Here is a 20,749-nt window from a genome sequence, read left to right as displayed (position 1 = left end):
AAAATGCCTGATGATGATACCTCCCCTCCTTCCCTCCTCCTCAGTTCAAAAATAAGCACATGATGGAGACTTCAATTCAGGAGAAGCTGGCGAAATGTCTCTGCTACAAAGCACAAACCTCCAGCAAATCCCCTTCACAACTCTTCCCCAAAGCTCCCCAAAAAGCACCTCCACAAGCTCTCGCAAGAGCAGAGCGGGAGGAGCACGTGTGCCTGCGCGGGCCGAGGTCAGCGCAGGAGATGTTCAGAAAACATTAGTGAGTTGACTTGATCCTTCATCAAAATACTTTTTGCTTTTCCTTCCTAACACTTCACTGCCCACGACACGGCAGGCTGAGCCGATGTGACAAACTGTCGAAACACATCTTTTTGAACAGAAAAAAATTAAACCTAGACTTTAAAGGTAAAACCGGCCCCTCTGAGTCCCTCTATCATATGTGACGTTCCTGCTGAAAAGAAAACGAAAAGTTCCGAGACAACTTGCCAGGCAAAGCCTCCAACGAACTGGTTAGAGCTTCGTTCTGCAGCAACAGGAGCAGCAGCAGCGATCTCCTGGGTTCCACCTCGTCTTTTAAGCTCACGCCAGTTAATAAAAGTAACCACAGAGGTACAAAAGCACCCGAGCATTTGTCAGTCCCCAGGCACAAACCTGTTCAATGATGCTGTTCATTGATTCCACAAAGTAACAAGCAAATATTACCTAAACTGTTCTGTTGGCACTAGAAATAATGCCTGCTACCGAAGGAAAAGCACCACAAACACAATCATTTCTAACTCTCTAAATTCATACATTGTGGTTTATTACTGCTATTGTATTAGTAATGCCCTATTTACTACAAGGGTGTCAAATCCAAGAAGTCTTTGTGTTCCCTTGCAGCCTGAGATTGCTATTGATGAGCTTTGCCATTCCATGTAAAGGAAATGAGTTGAGTTTAAGGCTGCTGGTGGTTTTTTTTGGAGAAATCCTGGGGAATTTTTAGAGGCAATCTTCAGAGCAACACTAAAATACCATGGATCTAAGCCAGTGGGCAGGCACCTCCATGCAGATCTATGAGCAGCAGAGTCTGTCTCCCTACCTGCAATAACCGCACACGTAAGAAACTACATAAGAATCCCATGTGTCCAAATTCATGACACAGTAACGTGTGTATATTTGGTTCTCTGAAGCTGCACACAACTCAATGTGTGGTCACCTTTACATCGCTCTGTACACGCGTGACTGCCCATCCACACGGCCATCCCACCTGTGCAGGTAATTTCTGACACGTGTGGCTGCAAATAAATCACAGAATCCCAGAATGTGAGGGGTTGGAAGGGCCCTGGAAAGCTCATCCAGTGCAATCCCCCCATGGAGCAGGAACACCCAGCTGAGGTTCCACAGGAAGGTGTCCAGGCGGGTTTGAATGTCTGCACAGAAGGAGACTCCACAACCTCCCTGGGCAGCCTGGGCCAGGCTCTGCCACCCTCACTCCTGTTGCACACTATGGGTGTTTGTGAGCATGCAACAGCCAACAAGCATTTTATATTCTTTACTTTTCATTACATCAGGTAGCAAAAAATAGCCTTTTCTTGGGCTTGGATGGGTAGTGAGTACGTGTAGAAAGCACTTTAAATGTCTGGCCGTATTCATTCATACAAACTCTAAAGAGATTAAACCTTCATGTTTTTCTCCAGAAAAAGGTTGCATATCTACTATTAGTTCAAAATAATCCTCCTGAAAGTGCAGTGCATAGGTTTAAATTATTGATGCCTTTTTTCAATACATGATAGTCTCAGATGAAAGATTAAAATATGGTAGTTACAAGAATCTTGTACTTCTTAACAAATCAGAAAAGCTCAGAAGCCTTCATTGACCAAGAACCTGGTTCATAGTTTCAAAGGTCTTGGGCTCGTTTCCAGACTCCCAGATTCCTTGCCCAGTGTTCTCTCCCATTGGGTTCATCAGGATCTGCAAGAATTCGGGAGTTTCAGCTCGTGGTTTTAAAATGGTTGGTGCTACTGCAGGTAAAGAAAATGGAGAAAAATAGTCTGTTCTGTATTTATGCATCAGCATAAAGTAGGTAGAGTTTATGAATAAGTAGCATAGGATGGAACAGAATTATTTAAGTATTAAGGCTTTTTGTGTGTGTTAGAAGAAGAACCTGATGCTCTTGGTAATGAATACAGGAGCCTTTTTAGAAATAAGATATTGAGGCTGCTGGACACAGATAAGACTCGATAGCCCTGTCTGTCTAGCGCGCCGGCTGACCAAATACTGCCTGGGCTTTCTAAGGTCACCCATAAATCCAGGGGACTTCTGACTACACTACAGAGATCAGGCTATTGAACTGCCAAGATAAATCCTTTTCTTACAGCCAAATCCACCTCTATCAATCTTCAAAAGCAGTAATCAAAACAGTGATTCCAGTATATGAAGTAACTCCTTATTTGTTTCTTCTTCTTTAGGATCGGTGCCAAAACCAAGACTTATCTGCAATATAGGCTTCTAGCACCTATAACTACAGTCTAGACCAGCATCACCACCAAACCAAACCTTGAGCTTTTACTTAATCAGCCTTTTCACGTTCACAAAGCACTGGTGGACACAGCAGCCGGTGATGGATGGGACCGCTTGGCTTGCGTGTCTCCAATGCCCAGCTTTCTAGCAGAGTCAAACTGGCAAATTCCACCGTCTGTTCAGAGCTTGAATCCACTCCAGGTAATAATACTAAAATATTCCCCCCCTGTCTGCTCCAGTGTTACCAACAGCCCATTTCCAGAGCCCTTCTCCTTGTGAATCCATCTGTGCTTGGGAGGTTTATTGCTCCTCTCTGCAGTTAGCATTAGAATAAACTCTGTTTTGTGCAAATGCTGCTGGTGCTGCCCCTTCATTAAGTTGTGCTGCCCAGATCTGCCTGTGGGCGAGGAAAGCCAGTGCCCCTTGCAATTTGGGGGACTCTGTGCTCAAAAACTCCCACACGTGAATCAACTGTTTTGCTCGAAGCCAAAGGAAGACTGTTCCCTTGAGTACCCATTCCTGGTATTTGCTCCAAACTCATAAGAACTGTCCCCCGTGAGGGCACTTCAGTTATTTTCCAGAAACACAAATCCATGGCCTAGTGGATCACATTTTCTGCATGCTGTAATTTGTCCTGATCTCCAGACCCAGTTTTCCCTTTAGAACAGCACTCTATACTTAGTTTTACCTCCTGTGTTGTAATCTCTCCCTCTTTCACCTGCACTCTCTCGGTTTGGAAAAGCCGGCATCTCCCCTTTCCTCACCTCCTCCTCGGACTACGGATGGTTCCTCCGCAGATTCATCCTGACTTGGTAAACCTCCAACAAACCCTCTTTCCACATCTCTGTTGCCCTAAGCCAGGCATTTAAACGTGAATGCATTTAATACCCTGTCAGCAGAAACAAGGAGTAGAGACTGGATCTACCGCTAATGTGAAAAGACTCACCAGGCAAACGGTGCTGTGCTGTCCCAGCAGGGACGTGTCCCCCGTCCCAAGCAGGGGGCAGCATGGGATGGAGCCGTGACAGACACGCTGCTGTCGGGCACGTAAGGACAGCCCCAAAGAGACAAGACCAGGAGGACACGCTGGGAAGCCAGAAGGGAGGTTAGAGGAGATATCGCACATCTGGAGCTGACGGCTTACGTTTTGGGCCATTCTGCTGGGAAACCTTTTTTAAGTGTCTGGCTGTCAGGAAAGCCTCCTGTTTCCTTGAATTCCTGCCTCTAACCTTCACCTGTCTGTACACCTGATCTCCAAACAGATGTCTGATCTTTGAGGAGCCCGGTGTGCCTGCTGGGTTGATTGTTTCTTGCCCCATGGCTTGAGTCCAGCTCCCAGGACTGCACTCCATACAGTGCACGAGGCAGAAGGACACCAAGGCTACAGGGACATTCTGGAAGCAGCCAGCGAGCGGTTTGCTCCTCGAGTCCCTGATGCACAAAGCAGAGGCACTTAATCAGCAATCAGAGAATCACAGGATCCCAGAATGTGAGGGGTTGGAAGGGCCCTGGAAAGCTCATCCAGTGCAATCCCCCCATGGAGCAGGAACACCCAGCTGAGGTTCCACAGGAAGGTGTCCAGGCGGGTTTGAATGTCTGCAGAGAAGGAGACTCCACAACCTCCCTGGGCAGCCTGGGCCAGGCTCTGACACCCTCACCCCAAACAAGTTTCTTCTCATATTTAAGTGGAACCTCCTGTGCTCCAGTTTGTACCCATTGCCCCTTGTCCTGTCACTGGTTGTCACCGAGAAGAGCCTGGCTTCATCCTCCTGACACTCCCCCTTTCCATATTGATCCCCATGAATGAGTCCCCCCTCAGTTTCCTCTTCTCCAGCTCCAGAGCCCCAGCTCCCTCAGCCTTTCCTCACACGGGAGATGCTCCACTCCCTTCAGCATCTTGGTGGCTGCGCTGGACTCTCTGCAGCAGTTCCCTGTCCTTCTGGAACTGAGGGGCCACAACTGGACACAATATTCCAGGTGTGGTCTCCCCAGGGCAGAGCAGAGGGGCAGGAGAACCTCTCTGACCTACTGACCACCCCCTTCTAACCCACCCCAGGTACCATTGGCCTTCCTGGCCACAAAGGCCCAGTGCTGGCTCGTGCTCATCCTGCTGTCCCCAGGTCCCTTTCCCCTACACTACATGACCCAAAGCCAAATTGTGAGCTTGGATAAGCAAGGCTGGGAAAAAGCCACGACAGCCAGGGTGAAGCAGAGCCCACCTCCAGGAGAGGGACGTTTGTCCCACGATACGGGGTGGCTTGGCAGCAGAGCCGAGCTTTGCCCGGACACACTGTGGCTTCAGTCTCTGCACAGCGCCTGCCAAGAAACAGATTCAATGCACATCACTGTCAGCAGCCCTGAATGCTCAAGATGGACAAGAAACAGGGTAAAACCTCCTTCACAAATGCCACCAAATGCAAGAGAAATGTCAGGTGTACCGGGCTGGCCTTTCAGGAGACTGCTGGGAATGACACGATGACATCTGTGAGATTCAGGACTTATTACCGCCAAAACAAGCATACCATAACCTGCCAAATATCAGAAGCTTTTAACACAGAGAGACTTGACCAGTGTCTTAAGACTATGTACGGTGAAAGGTAAGTACCAGATGATTAGGCTGCTATAATGCCTGTTTTGCACAATCTGACCAAATGTATTTAAAAGAGGTGATGGGAGTAAATAGCACAGTATGGCCCCAGCTCCCACCGCTCACACACAAGTACTGTCTAAGGAAAGCAGGAGTTCATCCTGATCACCCCAGTCCAGCCTGGAAGACACAGTGTGGTCCTCTCCAAAGCAGGGTTATCCTACAGAAACCCTGGGGCTTCCAGCTTCCAAGCCCCCGAGCTCACCAGTACAATCACCTCATGGTGTTTCTCAAGAGACAACAAGAGGGAAAGTTCAGAGCTGAAAGCCCCAGGACACCCTACATGCAACACAGCCGGAGGGGTCTTTCCATGGTCACAGCAAGGGAGAAGGAATTCAAATAAACTGTGGAAAGAAGCTGAAAATAACAATCCAGAAAGCTTCAAACATCTGGAAGACCAGTGCTTCGCTCTACAATTCTGAACTGATTTCTTGCCTCAAATAGATTTCTAGATGGATTGCAATTAAAATGAGTTACACAATGCTGTAAAAATGTTACCGTTTCCGCTTCGGATTTTATTTTTGCATCTTTGCTTTCTAGATCCTTTTGCATTTCAGAAGCCACTCCTTGGATTTTAACCATCTTCTTCTTTCCACTCTTCTGCTCAAATCGCTCTGCATCCATTTTTATGTTTTATTACTACAAGGATTATGCTGTTGGTGGCTTACACAGCCTTGTGACATTTCCCAATGAATAGCTGGTCAGTGGTGAAAATACCCACTGTGAGCATTGACTACAGCTGCTGAGAAACCTCTGAGCATTTATCAGAGGCAATTGTTTTGTGAGCTGCCCTGAACCCTCAGGATGCCCTTGTCGCAAGCCTCCAGGACATAAACGTCCATCTATTGTCCTGATTCCTGCTCATAAGCCACAGGGAGGGAGGAAAACAGTGAGGAAGGATGGACTTCAGAAAAACAGCCTTGCTTTGCTGAAAAGCTTCTGAAGCAAATCCAGCTACTGTGAAAAAGGGCAATGCTGCCATGAGCCCCACTCCAGCCATTTGCTGGCTGTTGTTGCACAGGAATAGTTGTAAAAAGAAGATGGTAAAACATAGGATTCCAAGGCAGGCCAGCAGCGGGAATGTCAGACACCAGGCCCAGCCCGCAGGGGCATCAGGACTGAGTTTTACAGATGCACAGGGCTCTGATCAGCACAGCAGCCCCTTTGTACTCACCCTACACAATCTCCCCAGAGAGCTCCTGAGGATAACAGAGAAAACTGCTAGTAGTCCCAAGCCTCTGATCTTCATTTGACTTTTAAGGGTTTTCAGGCACCCATTTCCATTTTAAAATAGCAAAAGTACTCAAGTATTTATATAGCACAAAGGCTTTTAAGTAACCCAACTTCAGAAAACATTTTTGGAATGCTGGAATGAAGAATGTCAAGTATTATTATTGCTTGAATTTCAACCTGACGTGGAAAAAAAAGCCCTGCAAAGGTAAAACTGTCTGCAGTAGAAACAGAAAGGAACAAGGGGAAATAAAAGGAAGCAAAACCCACTGTTAGTGATGCCGAGATGCCTTCAGCTGTGGAGAACTGCTCAAAGGAACGAGGGGAAGTCTTTCATGACCATCTGAGTCTAACCACTACAGACACTTCCTGCCAGGTTCCACAGAACAGGAGGGAGCGTGCCTCCGGGAAGAACCTTCCTTTGGGGAGGGGATGGGCAAACACAGCAGCTCTGAAAGGAAAGATGTGGCAAGTAAGACGTGAGCTCACGTCACTCCGGAGAGACAGCAAGTCTCCACGAGACAACGGGATCCCACCGTCCCCAGCAGGGCTGGGCTGCTCCGTGTGCCTTCTGTGCCATTCATCTCGTGCACCGCCAGCCTCTCCTCTCCCAGTGGTGGCTACAAGGTGAGGTCTATTGGCTACCATGAATGGTTCTGCCCTGCAGCTTCAGCCATGAGAGAATCACAGAATCCCAGAATGCCAGGGGTTGGAAGGGACCTGGAAAGCTCATCCAGTGCAATCCCCCATGGAGCAGGAACACCCAGCTGAGGTTCCACAGGAAGGTGTCCAGGCGGGTTTGAATGTCTGCACAGAAGGAGACTCCACAACCTCCCTGGGCAGCCTGGGCCAGGCTCTGACACCCTCACCATGAACAAGTTTTTTCCATATTTAAATGGAACCTCCTGTGTTCCAGTTTGCACCCGTTGCCCCTTGTCCTATCACTGGTTGTCACCCAGAAGAGTCTGGCTCCCTCCTCCTGACACTCCCCCTTTCCATATTGATCCCCATGAATGGTCCCCCCTCAGTCTCCTCTTCTCCAGCTCCAGAGCCCCAGCTCCCTCAGCCTTTCCTCACACGGGAGATGCTCCACTCCCTTCAGCATCTTGGTGGCTGCACTGGACTCTCTCCAGCAGTTCCCTGTCCTTCTGCAGCTGAGGGGCCACAACTGGACACAATATTCCAGGTGTGGTCTCCCCAGGGCAGAGCAGAGGGGCAGGAGAACCTCTCTGACCTACTGACCACCCCCTTCTAACCCACCCCAGGTACCATTGGCCTGCAAAGCTACTAATGCAAAGCTACTATTTTTACTTAGGTATTTCTCCTTAATGCAGATTAATTTCTTAACTGCACAGAAACCACAAAAGGCTTAGAGAACCAAAAAACCTGATTTGGATGAATTAATACGAGATAGCAACTGTATTATTAATGAGTAACGATTGAAGGCTCTGAAGAGGTATGGAGACCTTTATCTAGCTGAACGCTGTTTAAAACAGCACAAACAGTAATGGTGCAATCTGACGTGGCATATGCAAAATATCCAAGACCAAATGAATCTCTGGTGGATCCTGCTGACATCATTTGGCATCTCAGGTGGAATTCAAGGCCTTGCTTTTCAGGAAAGGAGGGAGCAGCCTGGGTGGGTGCCCTGCTCTGCCACAGCAAACCCAGCTCCCCCTCTCACCTTTGCCTGCAAAGGGCATTTTTCAGCAATTCTGAGTCTGCCATAATCCCTTCTGCTTTTGATACAGTACTCTTCATCCTCAGCTGTCAAATCAGTTAACAGGAAAGGGCAATTTCCTTCTGCACATTTTACAGGAGGAGAAACAAAGACGTAGAAAGGCGAATGGCCCCTGCACCATCACCCACGGGGCTGTGGAGAGGCTGGAAACTGGGGGCAGCTCCCCCAAACCGCAGTCCCAGGAGCACTTTATAACCCCCCAGCTGCTCCAAACACTGGGCAGGTACACAGAGCTCAAACCAGGCTTTTAAATAAGATACAGAGAGCCCTGATGGACGCTGGACTGAAGAGTACATCCCTTCGGCTGAGCTCCTAAGAATTTCCCGGTTATTGCAGAGATTTTTGTGGTTTTAAAAATGCAGACAATTTAAACTCTCTTGTCCCCAAGCATCAGAAAGCCGCAAGCTAATGGGGGTGAAGACAGAGCGCTCTGGATAAACAGGTTATTCCGTCACCATCAATTATCGTGTCTCTCTCAATTTTCTCTACAGCGTGTGGCTCAGACACTGTCCCAGACAGGGCACGGAGCTGCTTGCACTCCCGCTTGCAGCCCGCGTGGCAATTTGCTGCCTCCTTGGGAAGGCTTTGATATTTTAAAACCACAACAGAGCTTTCTCTTTGCTTGAAAGGCAACCGCTAGCTTAGCCACAGCACAAGTATTTGCAGTGCCCTGGGAGATGAAAGCAGTTCAGAACCTTTTGGGGTTTTTGTACAAATTAAAAATAAACAAACAAGGCCTTTTCTTTCTTTCCTTTAACTCCGCTAGTGCCTATTACCCTCCTAGGTTTTAGAAGCATCTTTCAGGAATGCAGGGATTTGACTGGGCAGCCTGGAATTCAGCCTGGCGTTAGAGATGGAGGAACCGAGATAGGGCACTGATAAGAGCACCCAAACACGAGGCTTGCTCAGTGCCCCACGGCTTCCCGGCCTCCACCACACAACACCCACTGCAGCCCGGGACGGGGGATCCGAACCCCGACATTGCCGCTGCCTGAGTCAGATCCACCTTACTTGGGTTTTTTGTCCGCGTTCCTCTGTCTCTCTATAATTCGCAATGCTCCCCGCAATGCTTAGAAAGAAAACTGCGTGTCCTCTCTCACCCCCTTACGTTATAGCACGACCACCGACGGCACCAGACAAGCACCCGAAGCTGTTAAAATAGTGTTCAACCCCCTCTGAATTCCAGGCAGGCAGGCGCAGGCACCGCGCTCTGCAAAGCATTGGAAGCGAGTCGCGGGGAGAGCGTGCGAGAGCAGGAGACGAGGCTAAAAGTGGCTGTTGACTTCACTCTCCCATGGAGGTGGAGGCGGTGGAGGTGGGCGGCCGCGAGCAGAGGGGAGGCGGAGGGGGCAACGTTTATTTCCAGCTGCTCTCATGTGTGATTTCTCTCAGTGCTGAGATTTTAGAGAAAACAGCAGGAGGTGGGGAGTGGGGGGAACCAAAAAGGAAAATCGCAGTGTCTTTGCAGGAAAACATGTTAAGGGAGAGGAGAAAAGTCGTTATCATCATCACAGCCCTGTAACTCTGCTACTGTTACTGCGGGGTTTAAAAACATAAAACCCAAGGCTATCGCAGCTACATTTCTGCATTGGACACGACCGTGTACGATGGAAATAAGGCCACTTGACCGAGAAGCACGCACCAAAGTGCGGTAACAAAATGATGTTAGAAAATGCTGCTTGCAGAAAGCCTCCCTCCTAATAAATGGCAAGCTTTTCTTCACTCCCCGAGATTATGTAATGTGTTCTCGCCTGCTGCTGACTCATATTTTCCAAAATATATCTGGGAAGGAAAACATATGCACATGTGTTTTAATATACAAGTTTCCCTGTATATGTCAAAAGAAATAGATATGAAGATGCACAAATGCCTGCACACGCATGCACACATACACACATTCGTGTGCAAGGATGAAAGAGGGAGAGCCCGGCATCTGTTCTAAAAAACACACTGGAAATAGATGAAACCATCACCATTTTCTGGGGCAAAACACAACAACTCTTTAACACAGGGAGTAGCGGGTGAACAAGAAATCAGGAAGCAACGGGGGAGATGGTAAAATAAGAAGCATCAGGAATGCACCGCCTGCAACCTCCAGCCAAACCTGGGCCCTGGGGACCAGACACAGCCTCATACTGAGTTAACGGCGAGCTGGGAAAATGGCTTTTGTGACAGTTGGAGACACTGTGCTGATGTGCAAACGGCAGTGGGCTGAGTGACATCCCATCTAGGGGGTGGCACCGGCACCCAGTCATCAGCACCCACCCCTGCAGCAGGGGAGCGAGGCCAGCGCTTCCAAAATCCAGGGGCTCAGTCTGTGAATACACTTCCCAGGCTCCAGCTTTGCACCGAGGAAGCCAGGCCCCTCCTGGTTGAAGCCTTACAAGGCAGCTGGTTAATCTTAAGCGTATTTGTTCCGAGCCTGCAGGTTCACGAGGTTTTGCTTCTTCGCTCTGCACCTGTGTGTACTTTAACTCTTTAGGAAAGACTTTCAGGTGCCTCTGCAAAACCCTTGGTGTCCAGGAGATGCGATCGATCTGGTGCTGGGCACCAGATCAGAGATGCATCTACCCCGGACCGGAGCAGACTGGAAATCTATGCAGATGTCAACTCCTGATCACGAAAGCAAGGCAGAGGCTCTCTGGTGATGACAGTCGAGTTTCCCGCTGCCCTGGCCTGGTGTCCCTGTGCCCAAAACAGCCCCATCCTCACCAAGACCTGGCCCCTGACCCTCCTCACCTTATAGAGAGAGAGCCGGCCCCTCCTTCATCCCCGTATCACACAGGTACACATGCGCATCCCTACATATGGGCACCATTAGTACCCTCTGGTTTATGCATCCAGCTTCGCATACGTCCAACGCTAGAGTAATAAAATTCTAACTTAATTCCTAAAACTACATCAGAGTCAAAAGCCATTTAAAGGATGCTCTTTCTTGTTTTACGGAAACTTTAAAACGTTTCATCTGGATTCAAAACCTGTTCTATAATTGTTACTTTTTAACTTAATGCTCACAGAACTTCATAAAAGAAGTGCCTAAAAGGTTTGAGAAAAAGACTTTAAAACAAACATTAAAGATTGATCACACTTTTCCAAGATTACACTGACTGAAGCTCCACTAGATAAGGAAAAAGAGTTGCATAAAATTAATCAGCACCTTATCAAGCCAGGAAGAAAGAATTTTAGATAACAAGCCTTCCCTAAATTTGGTATCAGAACAGAAACTTCAGTACAAAACCTATTAAGAAAACCTTGTCAGACCCACCGAATACAATACAGGAGGGTTGAAACATCAGAAATAACATGGGGAACGTGGTCCACAGAAATCCTTGAAAAAACCTGTTTCTGAACAATTCTACTTGACAAAACTTTTCTACAGATAGGCCCCGCAAATGAGCCCACTACTTATCAGGGTAAAGGACTGATCCATAGGGTATTTCTCTAAATTTATATTTGTGTAGCTGAGACCATGTCGCATTTTTTAATAAGAAACACCCCCTCCACAGGATCTTTGCTACTTTCAAAGTCATCAATAGCTCAGCCAGTTCCTCTCCAAGCATCTTCCCAGTGTGACCCCAGCTCCCTCAGAGCAGCTTAAAGACCCAGCAACTGGCACCAGGAGGCACTTAACCCTTTAGCAACAGACACTTTTGGGGTATCGAGGGCGAACTGATGCAAACAAACCCCATCAGCATCATTCAGGGATTCTTACTTGATGCCTGGTGAGGCTGAGCCGGCTTTCTGGTGGCACAGGGCACAGCCAGGATGCCTGGGGACATCCCTGCCCACGGTGCAAACCCCAGGACAATTATCCTCATCGTTCACAGGCAGGCCGTGCCCTGCAAAGGTCACCACACGAGGCAGGCAGGGAAACAGATCCGAGGACGGAGGCCACGGTGTTGAGAGGCAACAGGATGGTCGGGCACGCTGCTCTGAGAGGCAGCAGGACAGTCGGACACGCTGCTCTGAGAGGCAACAGGACAGTCGGACACGCTGCTCTGAGAGGCAGCAGGACAGTCGGGCACGCTGCTCTGAGAGGCAGCAGGACAGTCGGACACGCTGCTCTGAGAGGCAACAGGACAGTCGGACGCGCTGCTCTGAGAGGCAGCAGGACAGTCGGGCACGCTGCTCTGAGAGGCAGCAGGACAGTCGGACACGCTGCTCTGAGAGGCAACAGGACAGTCGGACACGCTGCTCTGAGAGGCAACAGGACAGTCGGACACGCTGCTCTGAGAGGCAACAGGACAGTCGGACACGCTGCTCTGAGAGGCAGCAGGACAGTCGGACACGCTGTTCTGAGAGGCAGCAGGACAGTCGGACACGCTGCTCTGAGAGGCAACAGGACGGTCGGACACGCTGCTCTGAGAGGCAGCAGGACGGTCGGACACGCTGCTCTGAGAGGCAGCAGGACAGTCGGACACGCTGCTCTGAGAGGCAGCAGGACAGTCGGACACGCTGCTCTGAGAGGCAGCAGGACAGTCGGACACGCTGCTCTGAGAGGCAGCAGGACAGTCGGACACGCTGCTCTGAGAGGCAACAGGACAGTCGGACGCGCTGCTCTGAGAGGCAACAGGACAGTCGGGCACGCTGCTCTGAGGGGCAGCAGGACAGTCGGACACACTGCTCTGAGAGGCAACAGGACAGTCGGACGCGCTGCTCTGAGAGGCAACAGGACAGTCGGGCACGCTGCTCTGAGAGGCAGCAGGACAGTCGGACACACTGCTCTGAGAGGCAACAGGACAGTCGGACGCGCTGCTCTGAGAGGCAACAGGACAGTCGGACACGCTGCTCTGAGAGGCAGCAGGACAGTCGGACACGCTGCTCTGAGAGGCAGCAGGACAGTCGGACACGCTGCTCTGAGAGGCAGCAGGACAGTCGGGCACGCTGCTCTGAGAGGCAGCAGGACAGTCGGGCACGCTGTTCTGAGAGGCAGCAGGACAGTCGGACACGCTGCTCTGAGAGGCAGCAGGACAGTCGGGCACGCTGCTCTGAGAGGCAGCAGGACAGTCGGACACGCTGCTCTGAGAGGCAGCAGGACAGTCGGGCACGCTGCTCTGAGAGGCAGCAGGACAGTCGGACACGCTGCTCTGAGAGGCAGCAGGACAGTCGGACACGCTGCTCTGCCCGCTGGAAACAAAGCGGGAAGGACCAATCCACCCCCAGACCTGCTGTGGTAAAACCACAGAGCTCCCCGTGGCAGCTCCAGAAGGAAAGGATGCTGGAGCACACAGTTGCCCCTGCTTGTGGTGGGGCAGTAAGATGATGTAACAATGATAAATGATCTAAAAATTAACTTTGGGTTTTAACCAAACAAAAATTTAAAAGAAATAAATAAAGGGTCGGGCTGCCTTACCCCGTGCTGGGGCAGGGGGGTGATGCCATCTATTGAGAACGTTTTGCTTCTCCCCCAGGCACCCATCGGGGTTACAACTGTCTGCCTGCAAGTCCTGGCCAGGTCCTGGAAGAAGGTACCAGGGCTAGAGAAGCAGTTCAGCTTTCAGAGCGAAGCGGCTTGCAGTGCAGCCCCTGCTTTACTTAGCCAGAGATGTTGCCGAAAATAGAAACACAATCGTTGCCAGCAGCCTATACGTTATGTTATACATGTCTCAGCTGATGTGAAAGAAGGGGCAGGCACTAAAGCACACGGGACCTTCCACATGGGCATGGGCAGACTTTTCTGCTCGTGGACTCTGCTATGCTGGGAGCTCTGAACCCCCCGAGATCCCCCGGCCAGGGTTCCCCACACAAGCCTGGTCCTCTGACCCTCCCGAACAGCCAGGTACATGTGCTGTCACTGTGGTGTCTCCGACAACGCAGGGTAATGCTCTCCAAAACTGTTTTTAATTCTAAATAAGCAGTTGAGGCTGAATGGTCCTTTGCTGGGGAGGAGGAGAGCAGGGTTAGAGTCAACCTGGCCATCTGTGGGCTCTTTCAGATTAAGACATGTTTCTACTCAGGAAAGAAATTCAACTATAACCAATTTAAAAAATCACACGTTCTCCAGGAGGGTCTATTTTTAGTGATCAGCATAAATCACTACAGCTTGCTGGCTACAGCAGATCCAACAGGCAAAATGCAGCCACGTGTAGCTGGGCCAACATGGGCACCCCCACAGTGTCCACCCATCCCACCACATCCCTGCCCCAGCAACAACGACGCTTTGCAGCTACAGGACACCGCGGAAAGGGAAGAAACACGAGTCGACAGGCTTGGTTATGCATTGGTGATGGGTGATGTTCCTCTGCTACAACAGGGGAAGAGGAGCCACAACGCGGCGAGGGAACATGCCCAAGGCCATACAGTAAATCAGTGCAAACCCAGGACCCAGCAGAGCTGTCCTCTGCCACCGCTGCAGTTCCTCAACCAACATCCTCTTCACGACAGGACAATTATTACACAACTATTAAGATCACGGAGTCCTCCTCAAGCTTGTTAACTTCTGGTCAGTGGACATTCCACATGTAACAGATAAAGCCCTGCATTTTACCAAAATAGCTCTCATAAGGTTCCACTGGGAGATACACATTGAAGATGATTATCACACCCAGGTGAGAAAGATACACACCGTGAATGTAAAATATAGACACTCCCCCTCCTCCCCAACACAGATGTATTATTAGAAACATATAGCACATACAGACACAATACAGGCATAATACATACATACATGCAAGCAAGCACTATAAACAAAGAGCACCGGATCTCCCATCACAACCAGCATTCATTAAATACAGAAATCAAAGAACGACAAGGAAATGAAATGAGCAATATGGAAGAGGGGTTCTAGTCACAAATTAAAACAAAACCAAAAAAGCCCACCAAACTTACATCGATTTTTGGCAATTTTCCTTCAGACATTATACACAGCGGTCGGGCTGTGTACTGAATACCTGATCCAAAAAGAAATATAACCACATTATGCAAACAGATGGGGGCAGGAGTCAGGTGAACATGCAGCAGTTCACAACATTCATCTACGGGATGAGAAAGCACCTCTGCATTCCCACAGGAGGGCTCGGGTCTGGGCAGATCTTCATTCACTACAAAGCACAAGCGAGTGCCGCGCTGCTCCCATCCCGGGGAAAATCCAAATGGCAGGATGGAAAAGAGCCATCGCGTCAGAGACCTCTGAGCTGTCCCGTCCCCCTTTCAACTTGTCAGGGGAGGTTTAAACCAGAGGTGGGAAACAGCCAGGGTGGGGGAGGCAGCCTTCAAAACACACCAAAGGAAGCCCTCTTATTAAAGAAAGAACACGAAAATCAGAGTGAAGGCAGGACTAGCAGGGTCACCCCGACACGGAGGCTTTTGCCGAGGGAGAAACAAACGCACCCCTTCCCCACGGCGTGAAGGGTGCCTGAATCTTTAAGACGGCGGATTGCCGCTCAGGAGAACGGACTTTTTATGGACTGTGTGAAACGGGGTTGCTATGATACAGTCAGAGGCATTTTCATGAATCCTGTGGCAAATAACATTGAATCCTGCTTAAGCAGACAAACAGCAAGGCAGGTCTCCCATCACCCAGCCTCAGCAAATACACAGGAGTGACCACTGAAGAAGATTTTATGCCTTACAAATACGCTATTTGCATACAAATGATTTTATTTTTTCCTTTGGAGATCTATTTTCCAGAGGGTCAGTGCTATGATTTATTTAAAGGAATGATCCCTCCTCCCTTCCCCAGGCTTGAGCATCCACACTAATGTGACAAACTCAATGTCCTCCAATAGGGAGGGGTAGTTATGGGGCCAAACTACCCTCAGGAACCCAACCACGGCCAGTCCCGCGGAGCTTAGGAAAGCTCCACTACACATCGATATTTTACAGCGTGCAAATGACACCCCCAGTTCTGCAAGCACGGTCATTTATGAGTACAGGGGACCTGCTGCAAGCAGCTAAGGACGCTGTTGCCCCAAACAAGCTGCTAATCCAGCCTGTCATGGATCAAGCTGCTCCTGAGAAGGATGGGAAGACGGAGGTGTTTAACCAGCTAATTGCTCCTGCAAACCAGGCAGCTCAAGGCTCCACTGTACATTTGGAAAATGCAAAATTGCAGGTGCAACACTAGAAAAATAGGGTTGGGACGGGTGGCTTAGGGTCTGTTTGAAATAGCGGCCGCTGATGACGGGGAGTGGGAAACAGGGACCAAACTAAACAAGCAAGAAACCCCAGCGTTTGCTCACTTTTTAGGCTTATTTCCTCTCTTCCCCCTCAAGTCCAACAGGAAGCCTGATATAACAATAACAGCGTTGCTGCAATAACAAAGTTTCCTGCTCCCAACTTTCACGCTCATATTGCTCCGCATAAACCTGCTCGCTTTGACTCCACCGGCCTCCGGGACGATAAAAGGCGAGACGGCTGTAATAAAATTCCATGAATTCTCTCAAGCACGTTCAGTGATGGGAACGAAGGAGCTCCCAGCGATCGCTGCCCCGGTAGCCGAGCGTGCACGACACCCCGTGCTCCCCATGCACCCCGCTCCCAAACACCACCCCGCAAGTACAAACTCCGGCTCGAGGAATGCACTTTGTACACACTACAAACCGCCTTAGGTACCAAGCATTCCTCGTAGAAATCTTATTGAAAGGTGAACCCTAATGCCGGGGAGTTAACCAGGAGGAAAAGAAACATTCAGACACAGTTGCAGCCGTTTTTAACCCACTGGTTTGGTTTTGCTGTTTGTTGGCGGGTTTTTTCTCAGTTTTCTACCCTTACTCCTCCAAATCACTATGTCGCTTTAAACTGCTTCTCTGAGAGGATTATTCTGGCTGCTGTTTGATTGATTCCCTTTCATGGTGATCTTTGCTCATTCATTATATTTCCAGGAGATTCTGCAACCTCTACAACTAATGACACATGGCAGCTAACAGGAAAATAAAGCAAATCTGAGCTGTTTAACAAGCCAAACCATCCTCAGCATCAATTTTGGGTTTTTTTTTAAGGGAGATTCAGTCTCTTCCGAAGCGAAGCCGATACCCCTTGCACAGATAGCTACAAGTGAACAGGGGGAAACAGAGCCAGCAGGCACCAAAGCACCTTCGCTGGGCTTCCAGCACTGGATCTTGGCTTTTCCACCCACTCAAATGAGCCACTGCCACTCAACACTTCTTGTCAGCTTTGGGGGCCAACCCTGGGACAAATTTTGTATCTGTTATTTACTGCTAAAGCCCCTTTGAAAGTGGCAGATTCGCAGCATTCAACTCCATTTCCAATCGTGCCCCCAGCTGAAAAGGAAGCGGCTCCTAAGCCCAGCACTGCATTGAACTTGCACAGACTCTCACATGGAAATAACTATACATCTCCATCTATAAGCTTCAGCTACATCTTTATGAATCAGTTACATGTTCCCCCGACCCCCCCCAATTAGTAGAGGACATCAGCTAAATAACAGTCAGCCGGAATAAGCACAAACCACTTAGATTATCAAGGCAACATCATTCCAGTGAACATCAGCAAGAGACGTAAACATTTTCAAACTGTGATTCTCGTTTTGAGCAACTCTCATTTTTCAGGAGGGGATATTAACATTTAAAAAGAAAAATCCATAAGATTTCTAACAGAAAAACAATACAGAGATGTATCTGCAAGAGGAAAATGACACTTTGCAGACATTCCCTTCATATTGTCTCTAAACTTCACACACTGACACTCGAACCCCCCCAAGCTAGAAACAGTTTTGGTCTAAACACCTTTCAAGAGAAGGACCTCTAACTCGTGGCCACCTTCTCAGCAACCCTATAATATACAACTTAGCACATCATTTTCGAGAAAATCAATGTAAATAAAGTCACGCAAAACAACCCATCTCAAAACCTTGGTATCCTTGAGGCGGGCAAAGATTTTTCTTACGCACATTACCGAAAATTATGTATTTGCATACACTTGAAAGAAAAGCAAGCCGATATAAAATGACCAGAGAAATCAAAGCAAAACCAAACCCTTCTGTATCTGTTGCTTTAGCAAAGAAAAACAAAGCATGCATCCCCCTTTTTATCTTTGATCCCTCCTTCCCAATTTGCAGAGATATAAACCACATACAAACAGAAAATAAATAGCCCAGCAGGTTATGTTTCGGTCCCTCTCAAAACAGAAGCCAGACTTCATCAGCATGGACCTAGAATTTGGAGGCTTTTGGGCTGAATATCGAGAAAACAAGTCAGATCATCACGGCACCACAGATATATAAATAAGTAGAATTTATCTTCTTTTTTTTTTTTTGTGGCTGAATGTTATTTTAGCAAAGATTTAATCCTTTAATAGGATTTCTCATCCCCCCCTTAAAGATGTCCAGAGCTCGATCCAATTGCACGCAGCACCTCGCACCTGGCAGCTACACGGTTACTCCAGACACCGCACATTAACTGCTTGCTAGAAATTTCACACAAAACGCCTTATTCCTGAGCTCCTGATCCAAAGGAAAGCAAAATAACGCAGCCGGCGCTTACCACAGAAAGACATTCTCACTCTGCTTCTAACTACAGATGTACAGCTCGCTAGCACAGCACGAGATAGGAATGGATTACTATTATTTATCACATTTAAAACCCAGGCAAAAGCAGCTACACTTACAGGCATACTTAAAAGACAAGACATGACAAAAGATTTAGGGAGAGATAATATACCAACGTCATACATATCACAGCGAGGCCATGTTGAAGCTCAACGCGTTTCCCCCCTCAGTAAGAAATCTCTCTCTCTCTCTTTCTCTCTCTCTCTCGCCTTTCTCTCTCTCTCTCGCTCGCTCTTGCTCTCTTGTTGAATTGCTAGTGGTAGTAGTAGCCCCGAACAGCTCAGGAGAAAAAATCCATTTAACGGGTGCCCAGGAAGAACATGAGTATGACATTCACAAGCAATAGCACCACGATCACTGCAAAAACGACCACCGTTTGAACATCCAAGGTCATGGTGCAATGCAGAACACTGTAGTGTTCGAGATGTGGGGCTGGCAGATTTGGAGAAGTCAACCTCTGCTCTGTAAGACTGTCCATACATCCACCATGCTAGAATAGAGGAGAAAACTGTTCCTGGTTTTGGTCGTAATGCTTTGTGGTCTGCTTTTAGTTTCTCCCCTATGTGCTGTCTCTAGCTCATTCTGGAGCCCGCTAAGTGAAGCATCATCACAACCAGCACTTAGGAGGCAGAATCCTTTCGGAAAAGCAAGCGAGCGCTGTCTGCAAGCTTCTCTCTCTCTTTCTTCCCCCCTCTCTCTCCCGGTCTCTCTCTTGCTGGCTGGCTTTGCTTTTTAATTCGTCAAGCCAGTGCAGATAAGCAGCCTGTGTGAGTGTGACAGCTCCGCAAGCTGCTGCGGCTGCATCTCTCGGCGCGAGGCGGACCCTTGCGCATACAAATCAGCTCCGGTGACCAGGCAGCGAAGGGATCCTTGCTGTCAGTCAAACGCAAAAGGAAGCGCTGGCTCCATAAATACGCGAGTCTTCCGCCCGCCGTGACAGGGAGCAGCACGCAGACATGTTTTTCCTCTCGACCTCTGCGGCGGTTCGGCGAGCGGAGACGCGCGGGGGGACAGGGAGCCGGTGCCGCGGTCGGGTGCCGAAGCGGAGCTGCGGGAAGGCGTCTCCGGGCTTTCTGTGCAACGCAGATCCCGTTCCTCGCTGCCTTTGTACGGCGGGGACGCGTCTGTGCCGCCTGCGCCAAGCTTCGAACGGGAAATAATAAACGGCAGCAACATGAGCCAGTGCTGCTAGGAGCCTGCTCAGACCAGGTAGGGGAGCAGGACAAAGAGCGGGGAAGAAAAGCAGCCGAAATAACAGAAAGGCAATCCCTGGGAACCTGGAAAACCGTTGTGAGCCTGTAACGTGGGAATTTTGTAGGGGGAAATCACTTTTTAGCTCTGTACTATATGCGTATCATCCCATCATCAATCTATCGCAGAGCCTCTCTCAGCACTGCAATGAGTTCTCCATGCTACGAGTTAAAAAGAGTTCTGATTCTACAGACAGAGATGTATAAAAGGGGGGTGAGGGGCGGCGAGGATAGGGGATCTTTATTGCTTCTCCAGCAGCCAGAAAAACTCATTCCTATGTTAAATTCACATACAGACTCAGCATTTACGGTCCAGGTGCCAGCTGCTATTCCAAACCTCATTCTCAGATCCCAGAACCAGCAGTTACCTTAGAGAGGAATCACACTCACAGAAGATGTGCTCAGCTGGAAAACACAAATGACTTTACAGGCACAGACAAATACAGGAAGGTTGCCAATGCATAGGCATTACACACTAAAATGTGCATACAGAGGCTGATCATCAGCACCTTCCAGGAAACACGCTCCTCAGAACATAGCCGGGACACCTGCACACACAAACAAGGCCAACGTGCACCAAACAAGCACTTATTTTGGTCTCCAGTAGCAAACAACAAGAGTTCAGGAGGACTTTAATGTTTAAACCTGAACAGACAGAGCCTGGACTCGGTTCACGCCCTTCTTCCCATCACAGCATCCTTCCAGGACAGGTAGTTTTCGTCACCAGCACTTGCAAAAGGGACAGGCTGGATTATGCTCCTACCTCACCTTACCGTTCAAACCAATACTAAACCCAGCTGTTTTTTTCTTCTTTGCTATTTGGGTTGCCAGAGGGCTCCTCAAAAGGAGCAGGATTTCCTATAGCCACCCCCAAACAC

At 49.0% G+C, this 20,749-nt stretch overlaps 2 protein-coding genes across 9 annotated transcripts in view; both read right to left on the bottom strand.

The window, feature by feature from the left end:
• ARHGEF9 (Cdc42 guanine nucleotide exchange factor 9) overlaps nucleotides 1-20,749 on the bottom strand; it is a 210,163-nt gene that overhangs the window by 92,105 nt on the left and 97,309 nt on the right. Inside the window, exon 1 of one of the 8 annotated variants that reach the window (XM_065846659.2) lies at nucleotides 18,745-18,872. The exons of 5 other annotated variants lie outside the window; for them this stretch is intronic. Coding sequence is in view for 1 of the 3 variants with exons in the window: in XM_065846657.2 (XP_065702729.1) it covers nucleotides 18,734-18,742 (9 nt within the window). In the remaining 2 variants the exon portion in view is untranslated. Of the gene's footprint in view, nucleotides 1-14,942; nucleotides 14,964-18,733; nucleotides 18,873-20,749 lie in introns of those variants that run through there. 2 more of the 8 variants (XM_065846657.2, XM_065846656.2) reach the window with 2 other exon arrangements.
• On the bottom strand, nucleotides 18,919-19,697 carry LOC136106337 (uncharacterized). The gene has a single exon (XM_065846661.2). The coding sequence runs from the start codon at nucleotides 19,097-19,099 to the stop codon at nucleotides 18,920-18,922; it is 180 nt and encodes a 59-aa protein (XP_065702733.1). The 5' UTR covers nucleotides 19,100-19,697; the 3' UTR covers nucleotide 18,919.

This window comes from Patagioenas fasciata, chromosome 11 (genome assembly GCF_037038585.1).
Source record: "Patagioenas fasciata isolate bPatFas1 chromosome 11, bPatFas1.hap1, whole genome shotgun sequence".
In the NCBI taxonomy this organism is placed as follows: Eukaryota; Metazoa; Chordata; class Aves; order Columbiformes; family Columbidae; genus Patagioenas; species Patagioenas fasciata.
This window is presented reverse-complemented; position numbering and strand designations above follow the sequence as displayed.

What these genes read in the sequence shown, in the direction of transcription:
- LOC136106337 (XM_065846661.2), bottom strand. Translation starts at nt 19,099, where the DNA reads ATGGACAGTCTTACAGAGCAGAGGTTGACTTCTCCAAATCTGCCAGCC.